The sequence below is a fragment of the Hyaena hyaena genome, unplaced genomic scaffold (genome assembly GCF_003009895.1).
Source record: "Hyaena hyaena isolate Hyena2069 unplaced genomic scaffold, ASM300989v1 scaffold_754, whole genome shotgun sequence".
Lineage (NCBI taxonomy): Eukaryota > Metazoa > Chordata > Mammalia > Carnivora > Hyaenidae > Hyaena > Hyaena hyaena.
Genome location: NW_024081381.1, coordinates 176,083 through 201,881, shown reverse-complemented (window position 1 = coordinate 201,881; position 25,799 = coordinate 176,083). Strand labels below are relative to the sequence as shown.

At 43.4% G+C, this 25,799-nt stretch overlaps 1 protein-coding gene and 1 pseudogene across 1 annotated transcript; both read right to left on the bottom strand.

The window, feature by feature from the left end:
* Nucleotides 1-14,509: 14,509 nt before the first annotated feature.
* On the bottom strand, nucleotides 14,510-23,437 carry LOC120221036 (protein SSX1-like). The gene is made up of 8 exons (XM_039218298.1): nucleotides 23,387-23,437; nucleotides 22,002-22,134; nucleotides 21,452-21,566; nucleotides 20,729-20,827; nucleotides 18,128-18,177; nucleotides 16,382-16,517; nucleotides 15,174-15,275; nucleotides 14,510-14,700 (listed from the first exon to the last, which is right to left on the bottom strand). Coding segments are annotated over exons 2-8 (603 nt in total). The 5' UTR covers nucleotides 22,101-22,134; nucleotides 23,387-23,437; the 3' UTR covers nucleotides 14,510-14,698.
* A 680-nt stretch (nucleotides 23,438-24,117) lies between these two features.
* Nucleotides 24,118-25,359, bottom strand: LOC120221033 (annotated as a pseudogene).
* Nucleotides 25,360-25,799: the final 440 nt, after the last annotated feature.

Here is a 25,799-nt window from a genome sequence, read left to right as displayed (position 1 = left end):
TCAGCAGCCTGCTGCCTCTTTTTGTGTGGCCAATGAGCCAAGAACAGTTTGCACATTTCTAAATGATTGAAAACAAATCAATAGGACGGGGCGCCTGGGTGGCTCAGTCGGTTAAGTGTCCAACTTCGGCTCAGGTTCTGATCTCACGGCTTGTGGGTTCGAGCCCCACCTCTGGCTCTGTGCTGACAGCTCAGAGCCTGGAGCCTGCTTCAGATTCTGTGTCTCCCTTTCTCTTTGCCCCTCTCCTGCTCATGCTCTGTCTCTCTGACTCTCAAAAATAAATAACACATTAAAACAACTTTTTTAAAAAGAAAACAAATCAAAAGGGAAATAACTTGTGACACCTGACAAGTATGAAATTTAAATTTTGGTGTCTGCAAATCTTTTATTGGAACACAATGCTTGTTCATTTACATATTGTTTATGGTTATTTAGTGCTACAGCAGCAGGGCTGAGGAGTTACAACAGAGGCCACATGGCCCACAAAGCCTAAGCTATTTATTATCTTGCCCTTTTCAGAAAAAAAATGTGCTGATCTCTGATCTAGCAGAAGAGAGGAAAAGAGATCAGTCATTTCTGATAAAGATGAGCACTACAAGGGACTCCTGGCTGGCTCTGTCAGTGGAGCATGCGACTCTTGATCTCAGGGTTGTGAGTTCAAGCCTCACGTGAGGTATAGAGATTACTTAAAAATAAAATCTTAAAGAGGAGCCTGGATGGCTCAGTCAGTTAAGCATCCAACTCTTGGTTTCCGCTCAGGTCATGATCTCATGGTTTTGTGGGTTCAAGCCCCAGATCAGGCTCTGTGTTGGGAGTGCAGAGCCTGCTTGGGATTCTCTCTCTCTCTCTCTCTCTCTCTCTCTCTCCCCCCTCTCCCTCTCAGGCATTCTTTGTTACTCTCAAAATAAATAAATAAACTTAAAAAAAAAAGATGCACACTATGGGGAAAATAAGTGATGTGAGTGTGGTATGCAGGGGGCTGTGAAGGGGTAGTCAGGGAAGCCTCACTGACAAGCAGACAAGGAGCTGAGTCAGTCCTCGATTGGCAAGAAGGAGCGAGTCCCATGGTTATTTAGACAATGTGTTCCGGGCAGAGGCAGCAGCAAGTGCAAAGGCCCTGAGGTAGGAACAAGCATGCAGGCCCAACAGGAGCCAACATAACCATTTTGCTCTTCCACTGGCAATGTGTATGAGTGTCAATTTCACCACAGCCTTGCCAACAGCCTGAGTCATGAGACATGGATTTTTGCCAACCTACTAGGTGAAAATGGTATTGCTGTTAAAATTCACATGACAATTTATGAGAGAAATTTTCGGATGCTTAAGAAACTTTTTGTTTATCTTCCCAGATAATTTTTAATGCATGTGCAAGCCACCATAGATAATAATCTTTCTCCTCTATATATTTAGATATAGGACAGTTGACTGTAGTTGGTGGATACGGCACACTTCTTATTTCAGTCTTCATTCTTTACTGCCACTAAGCTCAACACTAAACTTAAGCTCAACAAGCTGGCATTTTTTTTAAGTTTATTTATTACTTTCTTAAAAGTTCATTCATTTATTTTGAGAGAAAAGAAGTATGAGTTGGGAAAGGGCAGAGAAGGAGAGAGAGATAATCCCAAGCAGGTTCTGCACTGTAAGCATGGAGCCTGGCATGGGACTCGAACCCACAAACTGTGAGATCTTGATCTGAGTGTCTCCTATCTGCTGTTTCTCAAAATGATCAGCTCAAAGCCATCCTTATGCCAAAGAGGCATATTTTGGTGTGGCATATTCTGGTCTCCTACAATATGCAATGAATGAAAAGTAATTATCCCTATTATGTAAACAAGATTTTGCAGATCAATAAGAGAAACTGGAGTAACTCAATGAAAAAAATGTGTTCGGACAATGGCATTACTTCATGTTACAGCACAAAGAATTAAGAAGTAGATAGTGTGAAAGAACTAAAGGAAATGGAGGGTAGATCCCAGGAGTTTCAATGTTCATCTAATAGGAGTTTCAGACACAGAAAACAGACAGGGGAGAGAAGGCAATACTTGAAGAAATAATGTTCTAGAATTTTCTAAACTGAAAAAAGATATGAATCTTCAAACTGAAAAGAGCCACTAAATTCTAAGCATGATTTACACATACACACACACACACACACACACACACACACATACACACACACCCTAGAAATAAAATTTCTAGGTTAAACATAAAATCCTAAAGGATAACAAGAAAACCCTGAAAGGTCCCAGTGAGAAAAGAGAGAAGAAAGAATACAGTGGAGAAGTTCTCCAAAGAGCTGATGAGAAATAACTTTGAACCTATATTTCAAAAAACCTATATCTAGCCAAGATAATCCAGATGAGTGCAAAAATAGTTCAGAAAATTCATCACACACCTACCCCTTCTGAAAGGATTATTAGGGTATGTGATCCAGCAAAAGAAAACCAGATTAAGGAGCAAGAAGGGGGTTCCAGTGAGCAATGGTGACGGGAAAAAATAGTAACATTCATTGAAAAGTCTAAATGTTTTGATTGCAAATTTTAAAAAATCACAATCTTGAACTAAAATTCCAGGTAATATAAACATGGGAGATGAGGGGAGGGGCAGGAAAGAAAAAAGAAGTTCTTATGTTGTTTAAGGGATGACTGTAGATGCTAATTAATGGTAGAATTGTAGAATAGCTGCCTTTTAGAGTGTCAACTCTGGAGTCAACCTGCACGTGTTCAAATTCTGGCTTCTCAATTTACTAGCAGTGTGACCTTGTGTAAGTCACATAATGATTCTGTGCCTCAGTCTACTCAAGAGTAAACTGGGTATAGCTATTGAGCTGACTGGATGTTTATGATGATTACATGAGTTAATATATGTAAAGCACTTAGAATAGCACCTGTCATGTGGTAAGTGCTATATATTTTTCAGCTATTGTTGTTGTTGTCATAATTAATGACTTAAAATGTTTGCTAAAATGTAAAGGCAGGGGTACCTGGGTGACTCAGTCAGTTGAGTGTACGACTCTTAATTTTGGCTCTCAGGTCATGATCTCACAGTCTGTGGGATCAAGCCCTGTGTTGGGCTCTGTGCTGACAGCATGGATCCTGCTTGGGATTCTCTCTCTCCTTCTCTCTCTGTCCCTTCCCCCTTAACATAAATAAACTCAAAAACAAACAAACAAAAAAACAAACAAATAAAATGTAAAGGTATACCTAAGCTGTAGATGAAGATGTTGAACCAGCAATAGCTGTTGGCTTCCTTCCCCAAACCCAACCCTGCAGATACCACAGAAGATGTAAGGAGGTGGTCATGTTTCAGAATAGTTCCCAGCCACAAAACTCTTGATGGTTTGGTCCCCAGTTGGGGATGAGATGGCCCAGGCTGGGAAGAGGTCAGAGGTCACCAATGGAGAATAAGCTGAGGTGGAGCCCTCTAACTGTGTCCTTTTGTCTCCTTATATATATATTTTGGAAGTCTCATTACCTGTCCTGTAAGCACGACAGAGCAGAAAAGTGGCAGGGCTGGCCCAGTGCCAGTCTGAGATGGCATGGTTACATTGGGGCAGAGTAGGGTTCATTCAAAGCTCATAGAAAATGTGCAGTCAGGCTAGCCAGTACATACGCATTCTTCCCTTCACCCTCTGGGCTAGGTAACTACAACAAATAACACCTGCCCACCTCTGAAGCCCCTCTACATCCTCACTTGGTGCAGAACTCCTGGAAGCTTCTTTAGGGGGTCACAGGCTGGGGAGGGGAAAGAAGGATTAGCTGAGCCCAGAGGACAACTCTAGAAGTTCTCTACCCTGACATACCAACCTCCAAAACCTCAAACTCACAAGGAATGTCCAGGCTACACATCTTCCTGGGAGGTGATATAGAACTGTTACCCAAAACTGGGTTCGCCTTTTAGTAAGTGTCGAGCTAAAAGACAAAACCAAGCCAAAGAATAGAAAAAGGAAGGGTTTTACTTGCAGTAGGTATAGGAGAACACCAGAGGTATTTCCCAAAGCAGTATCTCCTTGAACAACAAAGCCAGGTTAATTTTTTAAAGTTTATTTATTTATTTTGAGATGGGGGAGGAGCACTGAGAGACACAGAGTATCCCAATCAGGCTCCATGCTGTCAGCACAGAGCCCGATGGAGGGCTCGAGCTCATGAACCTGTGAGATCATGACCTGAGCCAAAATCAAGAGTTGGATGCTCAGCTGACTGAGCCACCTAGCTTCCCCTAAAACCATGTTAGTTTTAAGCTAAGAGTGCATACATATTTATGAAGGGCTTGCACAGTGGGGAATTACAGCATGGAATTGGGGCAAAAGTCATCTTAAGGTGATTTAGTCCAGGTCAAAATCATGAGTGCCAGCAAGGGCCAGCATCATCAGTTCTCTGGCTCCAGATCGTCCAGTATCTGCATGTTTAAAGGGGTTTAGATCCTGTAAAGATGACTTAATGTTCATCCGATCACTCTTCACTTTTGAAAGGGATTAGATTATCTCCTGGCCTGATAGTGACTGTTTGTTCCTACATTCTTTTACAAGATGACTGGGGGCCTAAAATAACTTTTCTTATGTCAAGAAAGCTGTTTCTCTTTTTCTGGGGACCCCAACTCTTTATGTTTACAGAACTATTAGAAATACTAGATATTAATTTCTCACATGAATAATTCAGTGGTCTAGGTTGGATATTGAAACTAATGCATTTGGGGGCGCCTGGGTGGCTTAGTCGGTCAAGCGTCCGACTTTCGCTTAGGTCATGATCTCGCGGTTCGTGGAATCGAGCCCCGCGTCGGGCTCTGTGCTGACTGCCAGCTCAGAGCCTGGAGCCTGTTTCAGTCTGTGACTCCCTCTCTCTCTGACCCTCCCCTGCTCACGCTGACCCTCCCCTGCTCACACTGTCTCTCTCTCTCTCCTAGAAATAAATAAAACATTAAAAAAAATAAAAGCTAATTAATATGGAGGATAGACATATACATGTCAAAACCCATCGAATAGTAGCCTCATAAGGACAGAAAGCTTAAATAAAAAATGAGTGAGAATGTCTCAGATTTAGATAACTTCAAATTTAAAGAGATCATACTGTGCTAAACAGAATAGATAAGACATGCACATATATACACTCTCCTACAACCAGTAAAATTTCAGATGATGAAAGATAACAAAAAATATTTTTATTTGATTTTTTAAAAGATTTTATTTGTAAGTCATCTTGTAAGCCCCAATGTGGGGCTCGAACTCACAACCCTGAGATCAAGAGTCTCATGCTCCACTGACAGAGCCAGTCAGGTGCCCCTGAAAAATTGTTTTTAAAACATCTAAAGAGAAATAGAAGTTTACTTACAAAGGAAAAATAATTTAGCTGACACCAAATTTCTCAAATACCATACCGGAGGCAAGCAGACTAGGGTGTAATAACTGTCCAAAGTGTTGACAGAAAAGAACTTTTACATAAGGTGGAGTAAAGACGATTTCAGGCTTACAACGGTCTCAGAAGTTTTAAGACAGAGAGAAAGCCCAAGCAATAAAAGCAACAACACAGCAGTAAAATTAATGTGTGAGGAAGGATAATTTTTGCACAATGCCTAGCAAGAATCTGCTTTAACTGTTCACCACTGGTATGGCATAAAGGTTTCCATTCCACCACCAAGGGTGAGTATTATATTAAACTTTTATTTTTTTATGTTATTTCTTTTTCACTTTCAACATACTAGCTAAATACATTTATTGAATTTTTAAATTCTTTCTATTGTAATTATGATGGTTGCTTTCCTTTGCCTCTTCTTATGGGTTTACTGAATATTTTGGTGTCTACAGACTCCCAGAGAAAGGCAGAAATAGCAATGGAGATAATTTAAAAATGGTAGTGTCATGGTGCCTGGGTGGCTCAGTCAGTTAAATGCCGAACTTTGGCTCAGGTCATGATCTCACAGTTCGTAGGTTCAAGCCCTGCATCAGGTTCTGTGCTAACAGTGTGGAGCCTGCTTGGGACTCTCTCTCTCTCTCTCTCTCTCTCTCTCTCTCTCTGCCCCGCTCTTACTTGTGCTTTCTCCCTCTCTCAAAATAAATCAATAAACTTAAAAAAAATTAAAATGGTAATGTCACTATAAAACAGCAACCAAAGAGGAACATTGTTAGGGTAGATAAACACAAAACTGAATTTTCCCTGTTGCCAAAAAGGGAAAGAGACTTCCCCTCCACTTTTCTTCAAGCATTTCCTTGAGAAACCTAGGATTTGTGAATCCTTCTCTGCCTCTTTGATATGTATGTACATCTTTTTAAGAGCTAAACAAGCCTGTTGTCAGCCTATAACCCAGGAATGCTTTTCTTAAGAACACTGGAGCCATCTCTTTGAAATGTGGATGTCAAAGAAGACAAGCACCCCATTTACCTGTCACCTGTGAGTTTCACCTAGGCGCTGGGCTCCAAGCTGTAAGCACCTGCTTATCATAGAGATAGTGGATGAAGGCAATTAGCTAGCACAGATGGCTAGTACAACTACCAGGTGAACTTAGGACTTGCCTGGGAGTACTTAGCGCTCACCCTTGGATGCTGCTGTAAAGCCAGGCCAGTGAGCTGCAAGCCTGGCCTTTTTGGCTCCTCTCATGACTTCTGATTGTATGAAATGCAGGGTCTCAAAAGTGTGTAATCTGGCTTCCCAAACAGCTACCAAAGGGATCAGGTGGTGCAATCTGGAAATGTGGGGAGTTCATGCCTGTGGGGTGCATTTTGACCAATAAAAAAAAGGATCTGGGAGTGAGATGGGCAGATCAAGTTTCTCCTTCTTCCCTCTCTTCGTGCAAAGTTCTGAGCTGCATTTCTTTGTATAATCTGGAGACATTATAGATGTATAGTGCCTGGATACATCCTATATGCCCCAAAGTCTGTTCCTTTGGGAATCTGGGCTTCACCAATGGTCATTCAAACTCATGAAAGGCCATTTTAAGTGTTGATTGTGGAGAACCCAAGTCTGAGAGTACAATTGTCGAAAGGAAAAAAAAAAAAGGACAAATATGAGAAATAGGGATAGATGGAGGTGATACAGGCTGGCTGGGACAGAGGACTCAGAAGGGATCCCACAGGACCAGCCAAGAGGGTCCTTGGCTTCACACAAGAATAGAAATGCAGAGAGGTGCCTGGGTGGCTTAGTCGGTTAAGCGTCCGACTTTCGCTTAGGTCATGATCTCGCGGTTTGTGGGTTCGAGCCCCGCGTCGGGCTCTGTGCTGACTGCCAGCTCAGAGCCTGGAGCCTGCTTCAGTCGGTGACTCCCTCTCTCTCTGGCCCTCCCCTGCTCACGCTGACTCTCTCTCTCTCCTAGGAAAAAAAAAAAAAAGAATAGAAATGGAGAACTGAAGAGCAAGTGAGAGCAGAGTTTATTGTTTAGTAGAAGTGATAGAGTACAGCAGAGTGTCTGGGAGATGAGAAAGGAAAAGAAAGTCTCATCTTTGCTTGGGGTCTGCAGTGTTGTTGTTGTTGTTTTAAGGAAGAGATTTTATCTTAAAAGTAAATTCTACCTGCAACGTGAGGCTCAAACTCACGACCCCAAGGCCAAGAGTTGCATGCTTTACTGACTGGGCCAGCCAAGTGCCCCTGGGGCCTAAGGTTTATTGAGGATGGCGATCTGGTGTATGTGTGCTCTCAGGCATCCAGGAACTAGTCAAAACAAGGATGAGTGCGGGGCCCCTGGCTGGCTCGGTCAGTTGAGCGTCTGACTTTGGCTCAGGTCATGATCTCGCAGTTCGTGAGTTGGAGCCCCGCGTCGGGCTCGCTGCTGTCAGCCGCTTCGAATCCTTTGTCCATCTCGCTCTGTCCCTCCCCCACTTGTACTCTTTCTCTCAAAAACAAAAAAAAAAACATTTCAAAAAACCACAAAAACCCCCAAGGATAAGTGCTCAGGTGTCCTCCATGTCCCTTATGTCCTGGGTCCAGAGGTCTTAGCGTCATGTCTGGATTCAGTGGTCTGGAAAAAGTACATGATGACTTGCCTGATCACTCCTTAGATGTTACCTATTGTGCTGGAAGACTCCAAAGAAATAACTAACTCCATGACCTTTACAAGGAGGACATACACTGTCTTCTGTAAGGCGGAGGTATAGGTCCTAGCAAGAAGAGAGACAGGAATAAAGCAGTATTTCACGGGGCCCCTTCAGTTTCCCTGTCTTAGAAGGAATAGAAGAATGAAGAGAGGACTTGAGATGCGTCTATTTTGACCTCGAGCTTTCTAGTTAGGTTCTTCTTTCCAGTTTGTCTCTTAGCTCAGGTGGAAGACCCCAGGGCAAAAGCATCCCCTGATGGAAACTGAAAGCACACTCCTAAAGCAATAGGGACTGCCCTGAGCCAACAAGACTCCATGTGACCGACCCCAAGACAATGGTCAGTTTGACCTTCATTGCCCACCTGCACTTACCCACTCACCTTGATCCCACATTTTCCTTATACAGAAAGTGTCTTTCTGGCACTTTGGAGGCAGTCTTTGAAATACTAGTCTGCTGTCTTCCCGGTGGTGGCCTCATTGAGATAATTTTCTTTCTTGTTCCACGATCACTTGTTTCTCAGGTGTTGGGTTTTATCAGTTGTTGAGTGGCCACACTTGGTCTGTTTGGGACCCCTGGAGCCAGACGCTCTTGCACCCCAATGCCCCAGCTACTGAAGAAGAATAGCTTAAGGGTGATTAAATTTTTTTTAATGTTTATATATTTTTGAGAGAGATAGAGACAGAACGTGAGCTGGGAGGGGCAGAGGAAGGGGGAGACACAGAATCTGAAGGAGGCTCTAGGCCCCACAGAGCCCGATGTGGGGCTTGAACCCAAGAACCGTGAGATCATGACCTGACCCGAAGCTGGATGCTTAACCAACTGAGCCACCCAGGCACCCCTTAAGTGTGATTTTTTGGGGGGGAGTAAAAGTCAGTTTAGGTGATTTTTGCAATGAACTCCTCAGCTGTGTAAAATGTATACTTCCTTCACCTCCACTAGTCTTCTCTATAAAATCTTCAATAAGTTGTCCTTTTATAATGATATTGCCTTGTGAAATGAATTTTCTTTTGGAGAATAAAATAGATTGAGTCCTGTGATAGCACTGGTGCAAGGCATACTGCAGAGTAGAGCCTGGGGAAGGAGAAGGTCTCAGAGGACCTAAGCCTGCCATGTGAAGAAGCCCAGGCTGGCCTGTTTGAGGATTAGACCACAGGAAGCAAAAAGTCTCAGGCTAGCTGAGTCCCCTGCCAACCTGTAAACTGACTGCAATCGAATGAGTGATCCCAGGCAAGACCAGCAGCACCACTTGGCCCAACCCAAAGAGCTGACCCGTAAGATCCTGAGCAAATAAAATCTTTATTGTTGAGAGCCAAACAAAACGAAATCCCCCGAAAGCACACCCCAAAGGAACCTGCACATAGCCAGGTTACAAACTATTATATGCAATAATTTAAAAAAATAAAATTTTTATTTTTATTTATTTTCAAAGAGAAAGAGGGAGAGAGAGAGAGAGAGAGAGAGAGAAGGAATGAGCAGGGGAGGGGCAGAGAGAGAAAGACACAGAATCCAAAGCAGGCTCCAGGCTCTGAGCTGTCAGCAGAAAGCCCAACATGGGGCTCGAACTCACATACTGCGAGATCATAACCTGAGACTCAGTCAGCTTAACTGACTGAGCCACACAGGTGCCCCTGAAAGCAATTCTTTTTAGTAGGCTCCACACCCAATGTGGGGCTTGAACTCACAACCCTGAGATTTAGAGTTGTGTGCTCTACTGATGGAGTCAGCCAGGTGCCCCTTATATACAATAATTGATGGGTTTCTGTGTAATAATAAGTACAATTTAGAGACTAAAATGCCATTTAGAGAATAAAATGGAGGAAAATTGGGGCACATGGGTGGCTTAGTTGGTTAAGAGTCTTTTGTTCTCAGCTCAGGTCTTGATATCAGGGTCATGAGTAAGCCCTGCTTTGGGCTCTGTGTTGGGTGTGAAATCTACTTTAAAAATGGAGGAAAATTACATTCATATAGTGACAAAAATATATTATATCTACAAACAAATGATCGGAGGAAGATGGTAAATACAGCCTGTATGTCTATTTCCCATCCCACCCAACAATCTATTGATCTAAGAAGTGCTCTTAAGGATAAATTCTTTTTTTTTAAAGTAAACTCCACCCCCAACGCGGGGCTCGAACTCATGACTCCTAGATCAAGAGTCACATGCTCTACTGACTGAACCAGCCAGGCACCCCAAGGATAAATTATTTTTTAAAGCTTATTTATTTATTTATTGAGAGAGAGAGAGAGAGAGAGCAAGCAGGGGAGGGTCAGAGACAGAGGGACAGAGAGAATCCCAAGCAGGCTCTGCACTGACAGTGCAGAGCCTGATGTGGGGCTTGAACTCACGAACCATGAGATCATGACTTGAGCCAAAATCAAGAGTCAGACGCTTAACCAACTGAGCCGCCCAGGTGTCCCAGGATACATTCTTAACAGTACAGGGAAAAGGTGCTGGTGGGCCACCAGAAATGCCGAAGCACTCCTGGGAGATAGAAAGGTGGGATCAGACCAAGAGAGAAGTCCAAGGAGACAGGATCACATCTCAAGTCACCAGAGGCAAGAGCTGTTCTTTGTAACAAAGCCTCTGAAAAAGTCCAAACTCAGAGTCAAAAAGGACAAAGAGTGCTAGTGGGCCTTAGGATAATTATCAAGTGGTTTCATTGAAAAGTTCATTGTAGATTCCCCTCCAATGCTACATAGATTGACTGGCAGTAGCCCTTTATACCTCTAAGGTACAACTCCAAGAATTGTTCATTAAAGAAAGTAAATAATCAGGGGTGCCTGGATGGCTCAGTCAGTCAAGCATCTAACTCTTGGTTTCGGCTCAGGTCATGGTCTCATGGTTTGTGAGTTTGAGCCCTGAATCGGGCTCACGCTGGCAGTGTGAAGCCTGTTTGGGATTCTCTCTCTCTCTCTCTCTCTCAGTCTCTATCTCTGTCTCTCTCTCAATAAATAAATAAATAGAAATTAAGCAATCTTCCCAATCTTCTGTATAATACCCATGGACATTAATACATTTGACCATGTAATAGGCTGCAAATACAATCTTGATGAATCTGCCCCCCAAAATGTAGAAAAATGCAAGGAACATTCTCTGAATGCAATAAAAGTAAAAGAACTGTTTCCTAGGAAGTTTAAAAGATACCCTTAAAGATGATCTGAAGATGGCTGCTTGAGTAAACTTGTCTACCTCTCCACTGAAATAACAGAAAAAAAAATAGTATACAGTACCAGAAAACAAGAAAGGGTGCCATTTGGGGACCAGAAATCGTGAAGAATTGCTTAAAAAGAGAAAGTAGCTCGGATGAAATTTTCAAGGGTGAAGGGAACCAGAAGCCAAAATGAGCAGGAGGAAACAACCAAGAAGAGAAGAATATATCCGGAGAAGCTTCAAACAGAGGGTAGATGGATAAAAGAGCAAGAACTACACTCTGAGAAGGGACCATTTCTTGTCTATTGGCTCCATGGCTAGTTATCCCAAGGCAAAGAGGAATACTCCGCACGTCCTACCAGCTTACAGAGAGTCTGAACCAGGCGCCCTACAATGAAACTTGCATGCATTTTATGATTGTAACATTCTGACAAAACTGTAAAACACATAAAACGTTGTCAAAGGCATTGTTGGCCTACGTCACTGGCTCAAAAACTGTGTTACCACAAGCACGTGTCTCCCTAAGGAGAAAAAATCTTTTTATTGAGGCGAAATTAGTGTGTAACATCATTTAAGTTTCTGGTGTACCAAGTAGTATAATTCAATATCTGTATACACTACAAAGTGATCACCACCAAATGTCTAGTTACTATACATCACCATACAATTGACCTCCTTTACCCATTTTGCCCACCCTCTAACACCTTTCCCCCCTGGTAACCATCAATATGTTCTCTATTATGTTGTTTTTGTGTTGTTCGTTCGTTTGTGTTGTTTCAGATTCCATATATGAATAAAATAATATGCTATTTTTGTCTTCCTCTGTCTTATTTCACGTAGCATTATACCCTCAAGGTCATCCATGTTGTCCTCTACTCTGAAACTTGGGACATAACCTGAAGCTTATTCACATCCCCCCTCCAATACACACCTGTTCTCCTTTAAAAAAAAAAAAAAGTTTACTTATTTATTTATTTTGAGAGGGAGGCTGGGGAGGGGCAGAGAAAGAGAGAGAGAAAGAACCCCAAGAAGGCTCAGCACTGCCAGCAGTGCAGAGCCCAACGCGGGGTTCAGTTCCACAGACTGTGAGATCATGACCTAAGCCTAAATCAAGAGATGGAAGCTCAACCAACTGAGCCACCCAGGCAACCCCACACCTATTCTCCTTGATGTCTGAAGTCTCAGTGAGTTCCAAGTCCATCCATCCCACACATGCAAGCTGCAGGAACTCTGGCAAGAAGTCTGACATCTGCCGGTGTCTCTGTGTATAATCTCTCTCTCTCTCTATTTATATATAACATCTAATAAACACGTGATGAATATTAATTGCACTTTCTATGGTTACTGTGGAATGTGGGCTGAGAAGACCCCAGGGAACCAGACCTTCCCCATTCCTGCAAATGGTGTTACTGGACTGGGATGCAAAGTCCTGGACTTGGGGCCTATCCCACCCAGAGATGTGACAAGTGACAGGATAATATTCTCAAAGAAGCAGGTAAACAAGGATGCCCTCCCTCCACATTCCCCAGGAGCTGACTCTGTCGGGGAGAGTCAGCCCTGTGAAGAAGACTGTATCATGGGAAACACGCTGGTCAGAAAAAGTTCATGTATGTATCTCTGTCGGTCTACACCCTTGGCCATGCCTTATTCCCCACTTTGTCTGTCTTGTCTAGAGCTCCAAAGGATGGTGATTCTTTGAAGCTTTTCTCAATCTATCAGGGCAAATTCCTCTGGAGTGGGGTCCACCAACCTCAGGGCTTTAGGAGACCCAGCCCCAGAGCTGATGTGAGGACAGCAATACTGCAACCCTGCAGCTGTCATAGTGTGTGCATGGGAAAAGGCAGACCCAATTCCAGCCCAGCAAAAGAGGACTTAGCCTGGAGTCATGATGATTAGCCATAGTCCTAGGAGAATCTTTAATTCCTGTCTGTCTCCTCCAGGACCCAATCATCTGTGGGTTTATGGCTTCTCCCTGCCTTGGATCCAAATCTATCGGGATGAGGAGATAGATCCAGAGGTGGAACAAAGGCAGAGGCAGAGGAGATGGATGCCTCAGCGGAAGAGTGGAGACCTGCCAAGGCTGGGGAGTTGCTGGGAGGCTGAGGTGATGGGCAGTGGATGGTTAAAACAAGGCCAACCCTGCCTCCATATGGGACTGGTATTTGATGTCCCATGTAAGTCACCTTGATGATCTCTGTTGTCAGTTTTAATGTCCCTTAATGTGTCATACAATGTTTTGTTCCCCAAAAGACTCCCCTCTTCCTTTTCCCAGAGCTGTTTGTGTGGTCTGCAATGGTATGTATAGAAGGAGACTCTCCCATTCTCGACACTTCATCCCCACCCCTACCTCAAACCTTTGGTCATGAGACCCTTGATGGACAGTTTCATACTTCTGTCCAGTAGATTTTTCCATCTGCTGCTCTCTTGCATCATGATTAGTGGACTCTTCCATTCCTGCCCACCATGTGCTCTCCAGGGGACCACTCCTTCCCGATCTTTCTATACTCCCCAGTTGATGGTTTTTATCTCTGTCTCCTCTCACAGACTTCCAAATGGACCATCCTAGCCCCTTACCCTGGAGATCTTACAGAGAGCAAAGGCCAAGGTGTCCAACCAGCACTTGCCCCAGAATTGGGGTGTATAGTATCCATCAAAATAAAAACCGGAAACATCGCCCATCAGAATGTCAGCTCCATCTGGGCTGGGACATTTCTCTGTCGTGTTCCTTGATGTCTTTCCAGCTCCTAGAGCAGCATTCAGTACACAGTACATGTTCAGTAGGTGTTGAATGAATGAACCCTTTGACAAGACAATTACACTTCTAAGACTGCCAAAGAAACACTCCCAGTTATGCACAGGGCTCTGCACACAAGAATGAGAGGAGCAAACAACTGAGAAAAGCTTGTACATATTTATTAACTGTCAATGACTAATACAATGTAAAGTAATAAAGAGGATTTGCAACATGGAGCCCCTGCTGAACAGGAACAAAATGAGTAGTACGTGTCCAAGACATGCTGGTAGTGGGGAAAAACCTCATGGGAAATGCTTATAGTAGTACCGCGTGCACGCGCGCATGAGTGTGTAAATGCAGAGAAAACACGAAATCAAACACCCAGAACTGACTTCAGCAATCACATCTGCACATCTGGGGAGGAAGGTAGTGCTGTTCTGTGCAGAGAATTACCTGACAATGCAATGCTTATTTTCTAAGATAAGTGCATGGATACACAGAAATATATATATATATATATATATATATATATATATATTTGGATACACAGAAATATATATATGGATACACAGAAATATATATATGCATATATATATATGGTATTTTGCACATTAGCAAAACTCTTACATCTAACAGAATATTTGGCACACAGTAACAAAAATCACATTTAACTTTTCACTATTGTGAACTCTTTCTTTTACTTGCTATACACCTGATGGCTAGGAATTCACAGCCATGCCCATGTTCATGAAAGGCCACCAGGTTCTGCTTCTTATCATGGGCACTTGTAACATCCTGAGGTTGAGGCAAGGAAAGAGAAAGAGAATCAGTGGCAGTGAGCTCCTCTTGTCTGATAAATCAATACCAAACTCCTCATCCAGACCTGCAGGACTCCAAGCACTCTGGTTCTACCCTACACGATCTGCATGCATCTCCCACTGCTCCTCAGAGTGAACCTTATGCTCATGCCATAGTGACCCCCTTACCTGTCCTGTGAGTTCTCCTAGACTACAGGAAGTTGTGGCCTACAAATCAGGAACTGACCAGGGATTTGGGGGCCCACAGCAGTCTAGTTAGGGGGATCCCTGGATATACAGAGCAAGGAGCAGAAAGAGCATGGGAAACCTCATCATTTAGCTTCAATGCTGCACCCCAGGGGACTAGGATAAAGGAATGACTTGGGGAATAAGCGACAAGATGGGATACCAGTTCTATAACAGACAAGTTCATTTTTCTGGGGTGCGGGTATGGACTGAAAGGTCACTTACAGAATTTGTCATCTTCCTCGGGATCACTGATCTCTTCATATACTATTAGGTTCTTTCTTTCGCGCAGTCTATAGGCACAACTATTCTTCCCTTTCTTGGATCCTATGGTGGAGAAGAGTTGGTAAATGACGGTTGGATGGGTTGGGGAGTGTAAATCTCTGTTGTTGTATTTTTTTCAGATAAGGAAATGCCTCCTCCCTTCCAAATGTCCACAGGTATTCAACACAGTCTGTTTTCCACATCTTCTGGCCCAGAGAGGTTGAGATGTTAGACCTGCACCGATACACACCAAATGCCGAGTTTTAGCTTCTGGCTCCTCCCATTGTCAGATTTAGATTCCCAACCTCTTTACTTACCAGAACATTCATTCAGACCTTCTTTCATTCAGCATATGTGTGATAAGGGCATGTTGTGTGTCAGGCATTGAGCTGAGGGGTGGGGTACAACTGTGAGTAAGATGCATTCCCAGGTTATACAGATGAAATTACTTGACTACCTTTCATAATTTCAGGCTTTCTATACTTAATGCCTTTGAACAATTTGTGAACTATGATTCTTTATTTCTGTTTTATGGACTAGGAATCTGGAGTTCAGAGAATTTAGAAGACTTGCCTATAGTCATTTGGCTTTTATTGTTTATTGTTTAAAAAATTTTTACATTTATTTATTTTTGAGAGACAGAGAGAGGCAGAGCACAAGTCAGGCAGGGGTAGAGAGAGAGGGAGACACAGAATCTGAAGCAGGCTCCAGGTTCCGAGCTGTCAGCACAGAGTCTGATGAGCGGCTTGATCCCATGAACCGTGAGATCATGACCTGAGCCCAAGTTGGACATTTAACTGACTAAGCCACGCAGACACCCCTACTTGGCTTTTATTTTTAATTTTTATTTTTTTAAAGTGGGCTCCACGCCCAGCATGGAGCCCAACATGGGGTTTGAACTCACAACCCTGAGATGACCTGAGCTGAGATCAAGAGTCAGACACAACCAACCGAGCCACCCAGGCACCCTTAGTCACTTAGTTTTTATATCAATGACAAGTTAGGTCTATGACCCTGGAAGTCATGTTTTAACATCTCAGCTGGAACTGGGGGAGTTCCTCAGTCCAGTCTGGCTCCAACCCTGTCCAGGATCCATCCCCCATACCTAGACCACATACTTGAACACAGCCAGGAAACAGGGGAGTTGTTCGCATATAGCTATCTCTTACCTGGTCTCTTCTCAAGCTGTTTACCAGAGGTACTCGCTCCTTCTGGGCGGCTCTGCTGTTTCTGAGCCTGCTCAGAGCCAAGTGCTACTGGCGCTGGGTCCAAATCATTTTCTTCCTTTGGTTTCTTGTTCATCACCTTTTTAATGTGAAGGTCATATATGAACAGTATCAATAGCATTTCTCTAGTGCTTTAGAGCTTACAAAGTGTCTTCACATGCATTACTTTGATTAATGTTCCCCCAAACCCAGGAGGATCATTATATCACCTGTACCTAAATTATGAAGAATCTGGGAGGTTAGAGCAAAAAGGAATGGCCTAAATGAGGATGTCTCCAGGGCTAGAATGTTTGCTTTCACCTTCTTGCAAACAGCAAAATGCTCCATGTAACTAGAATGTGGTAGACAGAAGAGTTAGGGTAGAATAGCATTCTAAGAACCCACACAGTCTGTGGATGAAAGGAGGGCCTCCTTTCTCGCATAGAAGCTAGTACAGAGCTGCAGGGAGAATAAATGTAAAAATGCACAGAGAGGACAAAACACTGCTGGAAAATGGTATAGGGGAGAAGAGTACAGGGAAGGGAGAGGAAAGGAATGGTTCACAGCAATTAATATAGATAGCAAAGAAAGCAGCCCTAGATGTCACCTACTGTCCTATGCTGGCAAGAACGTTGAATGTGGAATTAGGTAAGATGGCTCCTGTACCAATTCTGCTTGCGTCAGGATGTGTCATTGGCCAACAATCTTAAGCTACCTTTCATTCAGTTCCCTCGTTTATGAAACAGTGAACAATAAAAGTAAAAGAAGCTAAGTGAAAGTACTGAGCTTGCAAACACTTTTCAATGTGGTAATAATGAAAATGAATACTTTCTTTTATGATCCTTCTTTGAAATCTCTCAACTGTCTCCAACTTCCAGATGTCTTTACCCTCTAAAGTAGAGTTTATTCTACAATTGTGGAATCACTTATTCAGTGAACATTTAGGTACCTGGGAGGGATTCCCAGGGCTGGGCCCAAGGCCTCAGAGATGCCTCAGGTGCAGACAAGGCCCCAAAGGAGATCACAGTAGGGAGGGGCTGACAGCTCAGGACATTCTCAACCCATACGAAAGTGTCCCTGCCACATGGCAGAGGGGAGCTGGTACTTTGTTTTTGTGAGAGCAGATGTCTAAACAGAAGCATGAGCAAATTCTGTGGGGTAAAGCCTTGGGGGAAATCCTTGAACTTCATAAACACATGAAAAGGTGCTTGAGCTTGGAAATCCTTTGGGGCTTTTCTTAATTGTACTGTGATTCATTAACAGTGTTTAGCAAGAACACTCACCCCTTTAAAAAAAAAATAAAATGTTTCAAATGTACAGACTACTACCACTGCCTCTGTGGTCTCGGGCAAATTACTTAATATCTCTGCACCTCAACATCCTCATCTTTATGATTAGTTTTTATTATTATTATCCTCATTATTATCTGGGAATAATGATAGGAAAACATCATAGAGTTTTTCTGAGGGTTAACGAAATTGTGAATCTTTTAAAATAGTATCTGACATCAGTATGAAAACAATAGAAGTATCAGCTATCACAATCGCTATTTATTAAGCTACTGATGCTATATCAAGAATTGCAATAAAGAAATCATGAAAGGGAGGCAGTGAGGGTCAGGCTATACTCAATATTCTTCCACTCTTACCGATATTCATATCTGTGGAGGGAGAAAGAGTCTCTGGTTCTTTAGATTTGGGAGATACTCACCTTCAGGAGTTTTCTCTTTTGCACATCAGAATCCTCCTGAAGAGGTTTATCTGAAAGAAAGTGATAATTGGGAATTTTTCTTTGTTGGCAAATACTCTCAAACTCCAGAGACTCCTGTAGTATCAGGGAATTTTGAGGAAAGGGTTATGAATCCACTTATTGTCAAGGAGTTATTTTGAGACTGGCTTTGGGATTATCTTTTTTTTAAAAAAATTTTTTTGACATTTATTTATTTTTGAGAGAGAGAAAGAGAGCACAAATGGGGGAGGGATGGGAGGGGGAGACACAGAATCCAAAGCAGACTCCAGACTTCACACTGTCAGCACAGAGCCCAATGTGGAGCTTGAACCCACAAACTGTGAGATCATGACCTGAGCTGAAGTCAGACGCTTCACCGACTGAGCCACCCAGGTGCTCCTGAATTATCTTTAAATTGTGGCTATACATTTGTTTATGGCATCATAATTCATAATTTTCCTTTTGATGATTTATAAAATGTGAACTAAACTCCATCACTGCCTCATCCTATTCTGCCACATATTTCTTACTTCTCCCTCCAATTAAACTGAATTAATTAAATTAAATTGATTGCATTCATTTAAAGATGTGTGGCTACTAAAATCACTGTCCACTTAAACCAGGTGAAATATTATAGTATGCCAATTATACTTCAACAAAGTCATTAAGTGTATGATGAATCATGAATGATTTAGCAGCGGTTCTGGAATGTTTCCAGTAAAAAGATACTCCTTTAGTGTCAGGGGCACCTGGGTGGCTCAGTCAGTTAAGCATCCAACTCTTGGTTTTGGCTCAGGTCATGATCTCACCGTTCGTGGGTTTGAGCCCCGTGTCATGCTCCTGGTGCGGAGCCTGGTTGGGATTCTCCCCATCCCTCCCCCGCTCGCACTCTCTCTATCTCTCAAAATAAATAAATAATAATAATAAAAAGATACTTCTTTAGTGTCAAAAATTTTGCAGATTCTCACACGCTGGATTTTCAGCCCTCTCACAGCAGCTTTGGGAACTTGTGGAACCCGGCCTGTTTTCCTGGAGAGTCACAGGTCTGTGGGAGATGGTTTCAACATACTGACTGTCTGCTTACAACTGTGCCATCAGAGCAGACCAAGTGAGTACATCTCATCCTCTTTATAGCGAGTATACACACTGCTCAAATGCACACAGATTTCTAGAGTCTGCTACCTTTTTTGCTGTGTGTTACCTCTGCTCACTGACAACTAGAAAAGCTCAGTGTGTGGAGCAAACTCTCTCCCAAACTCAACACCTAGAATCAGGCTGGATAAGGAGTTAAAAGACTACTTGGTTTGGGTGAAAATACAGGAAAATAGCTGTATGTCATTACATAATGCATTAATCACTCTCTCTTAAGACATTTATCTAATACTTCTGCCCTATTATGAAACTGACCATGGAAGGTTTTTGTGGATTTACACTTTTTTTTTTAAAAGTAATTTCTATACTCAATGTGGGGCTCGAACTCATGACATGGAGATCAAGAGTCAAATGCTCTACCAAGAGCCAGCCAGGTGCTCCACCACATGGATTTACACTTTAATTACATTTTTCTTAATTGTCCTGTGATTCATTAACCATGTTGAGTAAGAATAATAACTCACTTAAAAAAAGAAATGTTTCAAATGTACAGAAACATATGGAGATAACATTGGAAACACATGCACATCTACCACTGAGTCTAGTCGGATCTTACCATTATCCCACAACTGCTTCATATTGTTCTGAGATCTTTATTCAAAACATAAGAAAACATGGGGCACCTGGGTGGCTCAAGCTCAGGCTCAGCATCTGACTCTGGATTTTGGCTCAGGTCATGATGTCACAGTTTGTGAGTTCGAGCCCCACATTGGGCTCCATGCTGACAGTGTAGAGCCTGCTTGTGATTCTCTCTCTCTCTCCCTCACTCTCTGCCCCTCCCCTGCTCTCTGTCACACACACACTCTCTCAAAATAAATAAATAAAACTTAAAAAGTACATAACAAAACACCACAAACAAGTCAGAGCTGAAGCCATCTGTACAGTCCTCACCGATTCCTCTCCTCCCTCCTTCTTTTTTTTTTTTTAAATTTTTTTTTTAATGTTTTATTTATTTTTAGGAGAGAGAGAGAGAGACAGCGTGAGCAGGGGAGGGTCAGAGAGAGAGGGAGTCACAGACTGAAACAGGCTCCAGGCTCTGAGCTGGCAGTCAGCACAGAGCCCGACGCGGGGCTCGAACCCACGAACCGCGAGATCACGACCTAAGCGAAAGTCGGACGCTTAACCGACTAAGCCACCCAGGCGCCCCTCCTCCCTCCTTCTGTATTCCTGAATTTAATGAGTTTTATTCTCTTTAAGGTTTTTATACATTTACCATTTACTTATTATCCATAAAAATATATACTCTTGTTTTGCATGTTTTAAGATTTTATATGAATGGCTTCTGACTGTACTTAACCTTCTATATCCAACTTTTCTCATTCAGCCATGATGCTTTTGAGAGAACAAATTCCTAAGAATCCATCCCAAGCAGCTGCACCCAAAGCAGTTGGGCTTCAAGACATCCTTTCCAGGTCCTTCTTATCCACTTACTCTCATTCTCAGGGTGCTGGCCTTCAGCAGAATCATGCCCAGTGGATTTAGTGGCCCGTTTTTTAGGACACATGAAGGCTGGGAGGGCGGTCTTGAGACCTAGAAATAAGCAAAATATTTGTTCTTTAAGAGACAACCTGAGAGGAGGGATGTGGGGTGCTGGAAGTCAGCAGGAAAAGTAAAGCTCATCAGCTGGGGGGATCTGAACAAGGGTGAGCAGAAGAGAAACATGTGGGATCTGAGCATCTTTGTGGCCACTCCAGGCCCTCCGCCCTGCACAGAATAGAAAAGGGCAGAGGGCCGCCTGGGTGGCTCAGTCGGTTGAGTGCCCAACTTCAGCTCAGGTCATGATTCCACGGTTGGTGAGTTTGAGCCTCACACTGGGCTTGCTGCTGTCAGCACAGAGCCTGCTTTGGATCCTCTGTCCACCCCCCTCTCTCTGCCCCTCCCCTGCTCATGGTTATCTTTCTCAAAAATAAATAAAACACAAAGAAAAGAAAAGAAAAGAAAAGAAAAGAAAAGAAAAGAAAAGAAAAGAAAAGAAAAGAAAAGAAAAGAAAAGAAAGGAAAAGAAGTGCCCCAAAGCTGCACTGGGATTCCTCTCTGCACAAAGGGCAGGTGTGGGACACTTGTTGCAGCCTAGGAAGAAGCCACGGCATGTAAAGGGACTGAGGGGATAGTGATGTGTTCTCAGGCTTGTCTGTACCCAGAACTTTCTGTTACCTAGACCACTCATGGTGTCGTAGTTTCTTTTCATGTACACATAGGTGACTTTATCTGAGTATCCAAGTTTTGCCCACTCTTCCTCAGAGAAGTACTTGGAAATAGCCTTGAAGCTCTAGGAAAGAAAAAATAAGTAAATCCTAGCAGTAAGTCAGTTAAACATGTCTGACCTTCAACTGGGGTCTCTTCCTCTGCCGCAGGAACTCCATATTGGATATGTGAACTGGGGATAATAATCCCTCCCCGTTAATGTCATGGGTAACATTCCCTAGCCTCTCTCCATGCATGCAGTAGATGCTTAAGGCTGGTAGCAAGTTCTTCCGCCTTCCAGAATGGACTGAGAGTCACTAAATGCAGTGCAAGGTCACAGACCTGTAGTCCTCAGGGATGCTGGTGAGGAGAGAGGGAGGATAGGAAGCTCCCGAGTCTCTGGATCTCCCCCTGACATCCTGTTCCTTTTCTCCAGTGCCTCTGACTTCACCTTCCCAGAAATCTAGTCACTCTACAGTGTCCCCTGGGCCGCTTCTCCACCCCCTCCAGATCACCTCACCTTGCAATTCTCTGATTTCTGGGTAACCGCTTCGGGTCTCTTTGCAAAGGAGCTTCCTTTGTTCATAGCGCTGGGGATGGTTTGATCTTGAAGCGACATAACCTAAATCTCTCCAGCCACGTGGCCAAAGGACCTGAGGAGGGGAGATAGCACTGAGAGGAGGCTACATTCGGTCAGTCACCTGAAGTTCTAGGTTCTACTTTTCTCCATCTTGGGCTTATCTGTCCCTAAAAAAGGACATGGCTGTGGGGGGTGTGGGTTGGGGGGGCGGAGTCAAATGAACACGGGACTAGAGACTTTGGGAGAAGTATCGGTTAGGGATGACAGGTTTTCTGTAAGCATGAAAGCATCTTTGAGTCTTTGAGAAGCGATTGGCTACTGTTGATGGTAGCTTGCCTCAAATTTGGTTTATCCTGAAGGAAAGATAAAAGACAACCTTGTTGGGCAAGAAGTGAAGTGAGCATCTAGTTTTATGAGGGGGGAGGGAGTGTGTTTTGAGGCAAAAGTATAGAGAGGTAAGTCCCAGAGACCATACGGTGTCTCTGACCGATGGGTTTGGGTTTTCAGGCAGAGGGATGTGGGGTTTTACTCTGTTGAAAATAAATGAGAATTGGGGCGCCTGGGTGGCTTAGTCGGTTAAGCATCCGACTTTCGCTTAGGTCATGATCTCACGGTTCGTGGGTTCGAGCCCCGCGTCGGGCTCTGTGCTGACTGCCAGCTCAGAGCCTGGAGCCTGTTTCAGTCTGTGTCTCCCTCTCTCTCTGACCCTCCCCTGCTCATGCTCTCTCTCTCTCTCCTAGAAATAAATAAAAATTAAAAAAAAATAAATGAGAATCGCCAACATAAAGTGGATTTAGAGCTCATTATTAGTTTATTTGAAAATTATTAGTGTGAAGAGAGCTAGACTCTCCAAGACTATATGATCAGCCATCATTTAGGCTGAGAACGTGGAGAATCTCAAGGCAGCAATCTGGTGTTCCCCAACATTGGGAATCTCTTAGGGAGAGAAAATTTAGGGGTCTTTAAGGCAAAGAAGGTTTCTGCTTTATCCTATAGGAGTCACTTAGGCAGTGGCTATTATCTCCGGTTGAAGAAATCTAGGGACGTCTGGATTTGAGGGTTTCTCAGACTGAGGGACATTCTTCCCTCAGGAAGGCCAATTAGAAAAATAGGTTGTTGTTTTTTTTTTCACAGGCGAAAAATAGTTTTATCTTTACCTGATGGGGATTGCCCTGAAAGGCTTTAAGTCATTTCTCAGGCCTAAGGATCTTGAGATATTGGGACGCCCAGCGAGAATTAAACTACTTGAATGACCAGCGGAGATTTATTACTTTTTTACCCGCCTACCTTTAACAGGCCCACAGCCGTCCAAAAAGCAAGCTTACCTCACAGGCGAAGCGGCGGATATGAAGAGTCGTTCCGCCAGATGAAATCCCACAATTCCACTGCCCAAGGACAATCAACCAGTCAGAACAGTGAATGAACTTGAATTGGCCAATCAGAGGGTAGTGAGTCGGGCACGGGGTCTCTTAAGTCCAGCTTCAGGGACAGTACCGTTTTTTCCAGTGGGTAGATTTTCAAGCTGAAAGCAGGATTGTGCTCTGCCAAAGTTGGCCACGCCAGGTTCCGTATGCCCATAAGTGCGCATGCTCAGATGGTCCCTTTCGCTTCAGCATACTGCTCCATTCTGTGCATTTGTTGTTTAGTTTTAATAAATGGTAAATATGAGGCCATCATCTCAAATCCTTGCTATGAGTCTCCAACTTCCTCAGGGATAGGGGTCCTTTCGAGGATCTCTCTAGTAACTTAAGAATTTTAAACTTTTAGGGGCGCCCGGGTGGCTTAGTCGGTTAAGTGTCCGACTTTCGCTTGGGTCATGATCTCACGGTTCGTGGGTTCGAGCCCCGCGTCGGGCTCTGTGCTGACTGCCAGCTCAGAGCCTGGAGCCTGTTTCAGAGTCTGTGACTCCCTCTTTCTCTGACCCTCCCCTGCTCACGCTGTCTCTCTCTCTCCTAGAAATAAATAAAACATTAAAAAAATAAAATAAGAATTTTAAGCTTTTAAAAGATTGAATTCGTTTCAATAACACATGTATCAATATATTGAAATAGTGACTTCATGTAGTTGTCCCATTAAAGAAAGCATTTACAGGTACAAAGGCACAGAGATGTCTATAGTCTTTATATGTTGATCCTTCAACAGCAGTCCCATATTGAATTTCCTCATTCTAGATGTAGATTAATAAATTATTCATAATCAAACAATGTCTTTGATTAGATGACCAACAAAATTTCTAGTAATTTGACTAGGAGCTCCCCAAGGAAGAGACACACAAATAGGGCACATCACAGGCACTATCTGAAATAGAAACCATCTGATCATTGTTACAGTGATTCCATAAATGCTGTCAGGTAAAATTTGATCCTTGACAAAAGGGACACTTAATGGTGGGATGCCCAGAAAAACTTGTATTCTCTTGACAAGTCTCCGCGTTGTTAGGAGTGAGTGTTTCACTCCTATTACTGTTCTCTACTGAATCTTGAGAGATCTGAAAATTTGAAATGAGAGAGGGAACACAATATTCATCTTGATACCTTTTCTTTTTGAGAGAGAGAGAGAGAGAGTGAGAGGGAGGGAGAGAGAGCAGGGGAGAGGGGCAGAGGGAGAAAGAGAGAATCTTAAGCAGGCTCCATGCTCAGTGCAGAGCCTGATGCGGGGTTTGAAATCGACCCTGGGATCATGACCTGAGCCGAGATGAAGAGTTGGATGCTCAACCGACTGAGCCAACCAGCCCCCCATCTTGATACTTCTTAATAAGATTTGTAATGATCTCTCAAGTAATGGAATTTAATCCATTTTGCACAGCATCTGTAACTAGCAGAAAACTTCCTCATGATAGTTTCAATGTCTAAGGCTTGTTCGGGACATTCTCTCTCAATTCTAGTCATATATCCATAACAGAGGGGACAACGTATTCTGCTTTCTCTTGTTGCAGTCGTAAAACATTTCTTTTTTAAAAAAATTTAATTTTATTTATTTTTGAGAGAGACAGGGACAGAGTGTGAGTAGGGGAGGGGCAGAGAAAGAAGGAGACACAGAATTGGAAGCAGGCTCCAGGCTGTGAGCTGTCAGCACAGAGCCTGACACCGGGCTTGAACTCACAAGCTGTGAGATCATGACCTGAGTCGAAGTCGGATGCAACCGACTGAGCCACCCAGGCGCTCTAGTCAGAAAATATTTCTTGTAGAACATGTGCTGATAGGCCATGGCCCCATGGCAGTTTTGAGCACCCCTAACAGGTGGGGCAGTAAAGATTATCTTTGGTGTAGGGTGTGGCCATAGACAGCTCCTCAGCCATGGTGAGGGATGAAGGATCAAGGCAATGAAGGTGGTGGTGGCAGTGTCAGCAGCCAAGGTGGCAGCGGGGGCCTGCCTGACTCCCTGTGCAAACCTAGTGGGGGACGGGAATTATTTTAAACTTTTTTTTTAATTTACTGTTTTTGATATGTGTTTTTGAAAGATGTGCTTTTTCTAGAAGACCCAATAACCAGGAACAAGTTTTCCCCCTTAATAGTAATATTTTAATAGTAATAGTATTAAAAAGAGTAAATTGGGGTGCCTGGGTGGCTTAGTCGGTTGAGCGTCCGACTTTCGCTTAGGTCATGATCTCACGGTTCATGGGTTCGAGCCCCGCGTCGGGCTCTGTGCTGACTGCCAGCTCAGAGCCTGGAGCCTGTTTCAGAGTCTGTGACTCCCTCTCTCTCTGACCCTCCCCTGCTCACGCTGTCTCTCTGTCTC